The sequence below is a fragment of the Ammospiza caudacuta genome, chromosome 23, assembly GCF_027887145.1.
Source record: "Ammospiza caudacuta isolate bAmmCau1 chromosome 23, bAmmCau1.pri, whole genome shotgun sequence".
NCBI lineage: Eukaryota > Metazoa > Chordata > Aves > Passeriformes > Passerellidae > Ammospiza > Ammospiza caudacuta.
The window spans coordinates 3,132,946-3,142,064 of record NC_080615.1 but is presented as its reverse complement, the minus strand read 5'-3'; the positions used below and the strand labels follow the sequence as shown (position 1 = coordinate 3,142,064).

At 58.2% G+C, this 9,119-nt stretch overlaps 2 protein-coding genes across 7 annotated transcripts in view; one reads left to right on the top strand and one right to left on the bottom strand.

Moving 5' to 3' along the window:
- Positions 1 to 894: 894 nt before the first annotated feature.
- On the top strand, positions 895 to 5,408 carry ST3GAL4 (ST3 beta-galactoside alpha-2,3-sialyltransferase 4). 4 transcript variants are annotated; one of them, XM_058819098.1, is made up of 13 exons: positions 895 to 1,027; positions 1,122 to 1,251; positions 1,682 to 1,754; positions 2,258 to 2,327; positions 2,888 to 2,971; positions 3,077 to 3,174; positions 3,531 to 3,591; positions 3,834 to 3,929; positions 4,000 to 4,189; positions 4,287 to 4,430; positions 4,527 to 4,670; positions 4,809 to 4,902; positions 5,075 to 5,408. In XM_058819098.1, exons 2-13 carry the CDS (start codon positions 1,219 to 1,221, stop codon positions 5,098 to 5,100), a joined length of 1,113 nt encoding a protein of 370 aa, XP_058675081.1. In that variant the 5' UTR covers positions 895 to 1,027; positions 1,122 to 1,218; the 3' UTR covers positions 5,101 to 5,408. The 4 variants fall into 4 exon arrangements, with proteins under 4 accessions (XP_058675081.1, XP_058675080.1, XP_058675083.1 ...); XM_058819097.1 differs by having other exon boundaries at positions 2,258 to 2,339; XM_058819100.1 differs by lacking the exon at positions 4,809 to 4,902.
- A 1,449-nt stretch (positions 5,409 to 6,857) lies between these two features.
- KIRREL3 (kirre like nephrin family adhesion molecule 3) overlaps positions 6,858 to 9,119 on the bottom strand; it is a 412,450-nt gene continuing 410,188 nt past the window's right edge. For all 3 annotated transcript variants that reach the window (XM_058819093.1, XM_058819091.1, XM_058819092.1), the window contains 2 exons: positions 8,205 to 8,291; positions 6,858 to 7,301 (listed from right to left, as the gene is read on the bottom strand). In XM_058819093.1, the coding sequence (XP_058675076.1) occupies positions 6,858 to 7,301; positions 8,205 to 8,291 (531 nt within the window). The remainder of the gene's footprint in view (positions 7,302 to 8,204; positions 8,292 to 9,119) is intronic.

The window sequence follows — 9,119 nt, the reverse complement described above, 5'->3', positions numbered from 1 at the left end:
CAGGTCCTGATGCCCAGCAATTTCCCAGCCCTGGGCAAACAGGGGTACTCAGCCCCCTACCCCAGGAGCAAACCCAGCCTCCAGCTGAGGCAGTGGATTTCCCCTTAGGGCATTTGTGGACAGTTTTACTAAGAACAAAACTCCCCAGGAAGCAGAAGCTGCTTGTACCTTCCCCTAATTTTATTTTTTCCAAGAAATTGTAATATGTAAAGGGGTGAGACCCCCCTGTGCCTTCTCCCTGTATTGCTCCCACCTGTGAAGACCCAGCTGTAGGTTTCATCTTCCCAAGCAGGGGGGGCTTGTTGAGCTGGAAATTCGGATGCAGGATGAGAGCCAGTTGGGATGGGGGGATTGCTTCCCCTTTCTGGAGCCCCCAGGTAATGATGGGGCACAATTATCCGTGTTTTATGAAGAAGTGCTTCAGAGGGAGGTGCTTTCCTAGGGGACCTCCTCACCTCCCCATCCCTCTGCTGTCAAATGGACACAATTTTCTTTTTCAAATGTCCTGTCCCGTTGCTTTTAGTGTGGTTTAATTGTCCTTAATTGCCTTTTAATTGCCCTTCCTGCCCTTTTTAATTAATTGCTCTCCTGCCCTTTTAACTTCAGAAGGCCGTGACTGGGAAGGGAAGAGCCTGGCTCTTGTGGGACCATCTTTAGTCCCATTTCTCCTCGTTCTTGGTACATTTTTGCCCCCAAACCCGGTGTTCTTGGCTGGCTGAGGCCGTGGCCCTGCCGGGTGTTTGGCAGGTGTCAGGTTTGTTAGTGGCACTTCCCTGGGCAGGAAGGAGATGAGGTGGGTGCCCTCCCTTGGCAGTGACTCATCCTGGAGGATCTGATGGGCAGGCTCTGATTGAGAGGCTGTTTGCATCGCCCAGCCCCGGTCACCTTTCCCTTGGCTGGCATTTGCACACCGAGACAGGAGCAGCTCAGGTACGGGGGACACAGCCAAGCCCAGCTCTGAGCCTGGCTTAGAGCAGGATTCACCTGGGAGCAAAGCTGCCCTGTAGCCCAAAGCTTCTCCCTCATGGTAAGTTCATTTTCCGTCCTTGCCGTGTCCTGGTGGGATGGGATGGGCCCATCCTGGGATGGCTCCAACCACGGCTCTTTGCTCCTTGTTCCAGGAGCGAGAGGTTTCAGAGGAGCACAAAAGTGTCCCTGCTTCCCTGGGCAGTGTTTGTGTGGGCACTAAGCTCCACCACCTCCTGTCCCCAAGCCGGCATGGGTAAATCCAAGGCGTTGGAGGTTCCCCAAGTACGTGATGCTCTTTGGTTTGATGCTGCTCAGCTGCTCCTGTCCTTTCTGACTGGCTTTGTGGTGGCACGTTGGACTTTGGATCTGCTGGTGCCAGGTGGATGCTTAAGCTGGGTTTAAAGTCTCCCCCATGGGATTTTGTGGTTGAAACCCCACTGGGGGCTTGTTTTCCCTCTCTAATTATCTTTTTTTTCCTTTGGCCTCTAACCTGTAGGGCTGAAGCTCCTTGGGAAGTGCCACTTGCTTGGCTTTGATAAGCTCTCTAAACCAATGTTTTTGCAGTAAACAAATGTGAATTTAAAGAAATAAATCCTTGGGGAACCCTTGCACCTGCTTGTCTGCAGATGCAGATGGGCAAGCAGGGGGTGATGCCTCTTGGGTGGGGTTTCAGGGTCAGCTCTGATGGGTTTTCCCTGTTTTCCTGCTGCAGGTGACCAGCCACAATGAGAGCTCTGGCCCCCGCCTGATCCCTTTCCTGCTGATAAAAATGATCAACAAGTCTCGTGAGTCCCCCAGGGATCCCCTCTGCCTCTGTCCAAGCAGGGCTGGGGAGCCTGGGGAATTTGCATTTGGAATTCTGGGGGTTGGATGCTGCTTTGCTGTTGTTCCAGTTGAGTGATGGAGTGTTGGGGTATCACAGGTCGCAGTGGGGAGGGTGGGTTTGGGCACCTTGATCTCTGGGCTTGGGCATCTGGAACCCTTTGGACTTTGTTGTACAGAAATGGGGTGGAGGCACATGGAAAAAGGGATATTTGCCTAATCTTTGATGAAAAGCAGGCAGGAGGAAGCAGAAACGTCACAGTGGTTTTTTAAACCTGAGATAAAACCACCTGACTCATCTTAGAGCCGCTCCTCTCTGGGCTGTGGTGCCAGCCAAACCTGCTCTCTGAGGAGAGGGCTCTGCCATCCTGGTTCTAGCTGGGGATGCTGTGGGACCCCACAAGCAACCTTCTAAACCCCATGGCTGACATTGGTTTATCTCTCCCCCTCCCCTCTGGCCTTGCAGGAGGGAAGATACTCGGGGTGCTGGCGCTGTTTCTGGTGATGGTTTGGTACTCGATCTACCGGGAAGACAGGTACACACAGCTGTGAGTGCTCCTTACTCAAGTTTGAATGATCTCCTGCCCTTTCCTTCACTCCTGGGAGGCAGCAGCTTCCTGCCCATCCCTCACAGGGAAGCCAGAGCATGGCACATTCCCTGGATCTGAGGGGACTGGGGAGGTGGCAGCATCCTTGGCTGCTGCTGGAGAATGGGGGACACAAACGAGGCTCCCCCTTGGTGGGTGGTGGTGGTTGGGCTCTGGGGGGTTTTTTGCAAATGCTGCTTTTCCTGGTGCTTTTCTGAGCCCAGGAGGATGGGAAAGCCCTGCTCTCTTCCCAGTGCCAGCGATGCTGAGAGAGATGGGGAAAGTGGAGTGTGAGGTTCATGAGCAGAGCAAGAGAGACCTCTTCTGATGCAAGGCTGCAAGCCCAGCAGATAAATTGCCCAGGCAGTGCCGGCCTTAAATCCGTCTGGAAATCTCTCACAGCTTGAATCGCACAGCAGGGATGCCTGGGGGTGCTGGAGCCCCTTTCGCCAGGAGGGGGCTGCAGAGGAACAGGCATCATTTGATCTAATTAACCTCTTCCTTTACAGCTTTTATTTCCCTGTACAAGAAAACAACAAGACAACGTGTCCCCTTGGGGAGGTGGAAAAGAAAGCGGCGCAGCTCATCGGGAAGTGAGTTTGGGGCTGGGAGCAGGGAGTGGGGGGGATGCAGAGCCAGGACCCCCCTCCCTGTGCCATCCCTGATCCCAGTGTCACTGACCCTTTGCTCCTTGGCAGCTACACGAGGGACCACCCACTGTTCTTGCAGCTGAAGGACTATTTCTGGGTGAAGACGCCGTCGCTCTACGAGCTGCCCTACGGCACCAAGGGAAGTGGTAAGCCTGACAATGCTCTGTGGGATCTGTCTGTCTGTCTGTCCTGCTGCTGCTTGCTGCTCCTGGGGTTTCAACTTCCTTTTTCCTAAAGACATCTGCAGGTTGATTTTGCTGGGGACTATTTCTAAGCTATTTTCTTGGTTTTTAGGCTCTGCAGTATCTCCTCACACATGGTGCCTCTAAAAAAGTTTAGAGCGGGCCAGGTTTTACTAAGCCCCAGAGACAAATTATCTGCTTGCAATTGGGATTAACAGTAGGATTAAATTTGGCAAGGGTGGGGCAGCACTCAGAGTGTTGTGCCAGGCAGGAGCTGCCTTCCTCACCTTCCTCACCCTGTCCTTGCCCTTGCTTTGCAGAAGACGTCCTGCTGCGCCTGCTGTCCATCACCCACTACTCCCTGCCCGAGAGCATCCAGAGGTAACACTGGGGTGGGTTTAGGGGCTTTTCTCTCTTTTTCTTCATCATTTCTCTCTTGGGGGTGGTTGCAATTTGTCTGCTGTGGGCCCAGGATTTGGCAAAATGAACCTCTGCAACCCAGAGGTGGTTGGTGGAGCATGGGAAGGTGTGGAGACTGGACAACACCAGGTTTAATTCCCCTGGTGGTTAAAATCAGCCCAGTTTTGGAGCAGGCCTGGTTAAGCCAGGGTTTTCTCTCGCAGCCTCAAGTGCAGGAGGTGTGCCGTGGTGGGCAACGGCCACCGGCTCCGCAACAGCTCCATGGGGGACACCATCAACACCTACGACGTGGTGATCAGGTACAGCCCCGGCCCCCGCTCCCTGCCCAGTGCCACCGCAGCTGGGGCTGACACCTGTGATGTCCCAAAGGCTGAACAACGCCCCGGTGCATGGTTATGAGCAGGACGTGGGCTCCAAGACCACCATGCGCCTCTTCTACCCCGAGTCAGCCCACTTCGACCCCCGGACCGAGAACAACCCCGACACGCTGCTGGTGCTCGTGCCCTTCAAGCCCATGGACTTCCAGTGGATGGAGGCCATCCTTAACGACAAGAAGAGGGTGAGTGTGGTGGGGAACCGGGTCCAACCCCTCCCTGGCTGCTCCAGACTCCAGCTGTCATGCCACCCCACCCTTGGGGACATCTGGGCTCTCGCAGGTTCGCAAAGGGTTTTGGAAACAGCCCCCACTGATCTGGGACGCCAACCCGGAGCAAGTGCGCGTCCTCAATCCCTACTACATGGAAGTAACTGCTGCTAAACTGCTCAACCTCCCCATGAAGCAACCACGGAAGGTCAAACAGGTAAGGGGTGGGGATGGCCAGTCACCCTGCACACCCTGAGGGGGGTCAGGCTGTCTCTGTGCAGCTCCCTGAAGTCTGTGGCTCTCTGTCCCTCAGAAGCCCACCACAGGGCTGCTGGCCATCACCTTGGCACTGCACTTCTGTGACCTGGTGCACATCGCGGGCTTTGGCTACCCCGATTCGGCCAACAAGAAGCAAACCATCCACTACTACGAGCAGATCACACTCAAGTCCATGGCCGTAAGTGTTTGCCCCACAGTTTTGTCCCTGTTCCCCTCATTTTTCCCCCAGGAGGGGGGATGGCAGCCCAGGAGAGCAGTGCCAGGATGCTGAATGGCATGGGAGGCTCTTCCCTCTCACTCCCCTCCCATGATGAAGGTTGAAGTCCACCTTTGGCTGGTCATCATCCAAGTTCTCTTGGCAGCCGAATGTCCTTGGAGGCATGGAGAGTTGGATCCATCACAGTTTATGTGTGAGCAGAAGAGCTCATGGACCGGGGCATTGGGTGGGGAGGGTTCTGTCCTTGCTTTTGAGGGGCTGAACTCCCTGCTGGTGGGGTGGGCAAGGTTGGGGGTGGGAAGGGAGGACTGGAAGGAAAATGTGCGGCCCAGACTCTGGTGTCACCCCTGCTCCCTGTCCTGCAGGCGTCGGAGCACAACGTGTCACATGAGGCTGTGGCCATCAAGAGGATGCTGGAGCTGGGACTCGTCAGGAACCTCACCTACTTCTGAGGGTGGCGGAGCAGCGCAGGGACACCGTCCCCAGGACAAGGAGACACCGTCCCCTGCAGTGAGGGGACACTACACTGGCATGGCCAGAGTGACCGAGGGCAGAGCATTGTTGTCACTGCTGCCACCACGGCCTGGGACTCCTGGGGCTGGGCCCGTGCTGGACCATGGGTGCCCGGGGTGCTGGGGTGGCTCTCGGGGTGCAGGGAGCCCGGCGGGGCCGTGGCCCTGAGCCTTTTCTACTGACGCACTGAGCTACCAAGGACTCGAGGGGGTTTTTGGGGTAGGGGGGGGTCCTCCCTCTCAGCGGGCCTGAGGGGGTGAGCCAGGGCAGGAGCCCTTGCCCTGGACATTCTCTTTCCCTTAATTCCCTCATACACTGACGAGGGCCCTGCTGAGGGGCTGATTTTGAGGTCCTGGCCCCTCCCTGCCCAGGGAATGGGAGCCTTTGGAGGTTCATGTTGCCTCCTCCCTGCCCTGGACCTCCCCCCAAATATTTAATTCCCTCCCCTTTTTTTAATTTCCTTTTTTACTTGGCGGCCCTGTCCTGTGCCTTAGCGCTGGCGTAGGGACTCGTCCCCACAGGCCCCCTGGGTGGGGGCACCCTGGGCTGCTTGGCTTTGGGGTCTGCCAGGGCCCTTTGGTGGTGCAGATTAATTTAATTAATTTAAATGCTTATTTATGGTGGAGCCTTCCCCCAGGGCCTGCATGCCACTGGTGTCAGGGACAAGGGCCCTTGGGTGGGCTGGTGTGTGCTTGGCTCCAGGGTGGGCATTGGGATGTCCCCCACCATGGAGGGGTTGACCTGGTGCCTTCTCCCTGCTGGTGTAGGGTCCCCTCTGCCCCCGTGGGGCTGCAGGTGTTGGGGTGACCCATGGATGGGGGTGTTGGGGCTCATGTTGGCACCCAATAAAGTCCTGGTGAGGCTGGGATGGGCTGGGTGCTCCTGGGGCAAGGTGGGGAGGGGGTGTGAGGGAGTTTTGGGGCTGTGAGGTGCAGGGAGGGTGGCCTGTCCCCATGTCATTGTGTCCCCTTACCTGTTTGTGATGCCCCATCTCCTGGCTCCCACGCTGGGCTTGTGGGGTCCCAGCCGCCCCGTGCCTCAGTTTCCCTCCACCACCGGCCATTTCTGCCCCAATGGGGCCTGCCCCAGGAGGCCACGGCACAGCCAGGCTCCAGGCCAGCCGTGTGCCGGGGCAGAGTGCCAGGGAAGCCGTGTCCCCGCGGGGCGGCCATCAGCCCAGGCGTGCCACGAGAAACACCTCTTGTATTGACCGCGGTGCCGCGATACAGCGGAGAGGCCCTTCCCGGGGAGTCCCTGTCCCACCGCCGTCCCCATGGCGGGACCCCCCGACCCCCCGACACGGACTCTATAAGTATGGACACCGAACACCACGAAGGGAAGGGAGGAGCCGGGGCAGGGGGCAGCGGCAAGCGGAGGCGAGCGGCTGTGGGGGCGCGGGGGGCGCGCTGGGGCCAGGGCCGTCCCCAGCCCCCCGAGGGAGCGGCTCCCCGGGCTCAGCGCGTCCTCGGCGGGGTTGTGCTTAGCGTGTGCCAGGGAGGGGGATGCTCGGCCGGTCCCCTGCCCCAGCCCTGCTCCGGGGGCCTGGATCCGGCCGCTCCCAGCGCCGCTGCCGGCGGTGCCGCTGTCCGAGCAGAGCACGGCGCCCACGGGAGGGTCCCGAGCGTCCCGAGGGGCTCAAACGTGCGTCTGCATCCGCCTCTGCAGGGGCCGGCTGGGGTCTGAGTTTTGGGAAGACGACTGGGAGTGGTGGGAGGAGGACGCGGAGGCCTTGCTGGCCTTGTCGAACTGCACGTAGCCGTCCTGCTTGCCGCTGCTGCTGATGCTGCTGTCGCACTGGGTGTCGAGGAAGGAGCTGCTGTCGCTCATGGAGCCGCGCTGGAACTCGCGCTCGCACAGCTCGATGGAGCTGCTGCCCATGCCCAGCACGAAGCGCTGGCTGTAGTCGTAGAGGCGGCTCTGCCCGCTCAGGGTGCTGTAGATGTTGGTGAAGGACATGCCCGTGGGCACCCGCTGCTTGCCCGCCGGGCGCAGGTCAGCGGGGCAGCCCGACAGCGAGATGGTGGGCGTGGAGTGGTGCTCCTTGAAGGTGTTCACGCTGTAGTAGCCATTGGTGGGGTCCTGGGGAGTGGGAGAAGCGGGGCAGTTTGGTGGGGGCCTCTCTGGGTACCTCCCTGGGCATTTGGGGTGCCCACCCTGCCCATCCACCTGGGACATGTGAGACTCATCAGAGTCATGGAATATGGTGAGCTGAAAGAGACCCACCAGGATCATCCAGCCCAACTCCTGGTCCTGCACAGACACCCCAACAATCCCACCCACTCTCTGTGCCTCCTGGAGCTCTGGCAGCCTTGGGGCTGTGCCCATTCCCTGGGGAGCCTGGGCAGTGCCAGCACCCTCTGGGGGAAGAGCCTTCCTGATATCCAACTTAACCCTGCCCTGGTACAGCTCCAGCTGTTCCTTCAGGTCCTGTTGCTGGTCACAGAGAGCAGAGGTTAGAGCTGTCCCTCAGGAAGAAGCTGCAGAATGATGAGTCTCCCCTTGGTCTCCAGGCTGAACAATCCCAGTGCCCTCAGCTGCTCCACATATGAACCCTCCAGACCCTTCCCCATTTTCATAGCCCCCCTTTGGAGGACACCTCAACCACCAAACCATCCAGCAACATCCTCTTGTGCCACCAGTAAATTCCAATCTGCTCAGCCCCCTCCAGGCGGGGACACAAGTGCCCTTGCATGCCGCTGTCCTGGCACCACACCTTCGTGTTAGCTTTAAAAGCTGCTGGGGCCATAAAGCAGTGCCAGCATGCCAGAGCCTCTGTCCCGGCACAGGGACAGCCCTCTGGGACAGGCCACCACCGGGGACAAGGACAGGCAGCCTGGCAGCAGCAGCGCTGGGTGAGGCTCTGCCCGCTGGTGGGCACGGGGAGGGTCCCCAGCACCCCGGGTGCAGCCTCTCTGCCAGCAGTGGGGGGCTCTGAGCCCATCTCTCACTGGGGACACAGGCAGGCCCCAGGATCCAACCCACCTTCAGGTTTTGGAACTCCTTCTCCTCCTCCTTGAGCACCTCGAGCTGCTTCAGCACCGAGTCCTGCTGGAACTCGCCGCGGTCCATCTGGGAAAGGAGCAGGGTCAGCATCCAGCACCGCCCGCTCCCCATCACCCCCGGGCCATGGGGGCAGCCCCACATCCATCACCAGCCCCTGGGCACTGGGAAATTGCCACCGGCCGGGTTCAAGGACGTGCCCAGGGGTGCCCCAGTGGTGTCCGAGGGCAGACGCCCAAAAGCCACACAATTCCCTGGGTTACAGATTGTTTTTCCATGTTTAGGACAGAAAAAGGCAGGCTGATGCAGAAAACGAATTATTTACCGAGATGAGGGCTGGGGCTGCACCCGCCTGCCCAAAGCAACACCCCCAAAATCGTCTGGGTGTTTTTGGTGTTTTTTTTTATTTTTTTTTATTCCCTTCCTTTCATCCTTTCCTCCTCAGCTGAACTTGGCCGCCTCATTAGTTTTCCTTTGAAGGCTGGCTGTGATCGGGGAGAGGCGGAGAGGAGGGGCAAGGTGCACATTAATTACACCACAGCTTTAATTACCCTTCCTTCAGCATGCGGGGCTGTGCAGGAAGCGGGATAATTATCAACCAATTGCTCAGTTGCCTTTTTTTAGCTTCTCCCGTATCCACCCGACGCCTCCAGCCCGGCTTCTCTGGGATCAGAGCCCCACGTCAGCCCCAAAATCCCCTTTTATTGCCCAAATTCTCTCCTCTTTAAGATGGTAAGTGGCTGTGGAAATTCACCCCGCGGCACTTGCTGTTCATCTCCCGAAAGCCTTTGATGTGGCTGTTAAAGGCAATAAATTAAAGTACCTGAGTTTTCCTAGGGAAAAGAAAGCCTGTATCAGCCATTGATTTACCAGGATAAATACAAGTGTCGCCGAGGA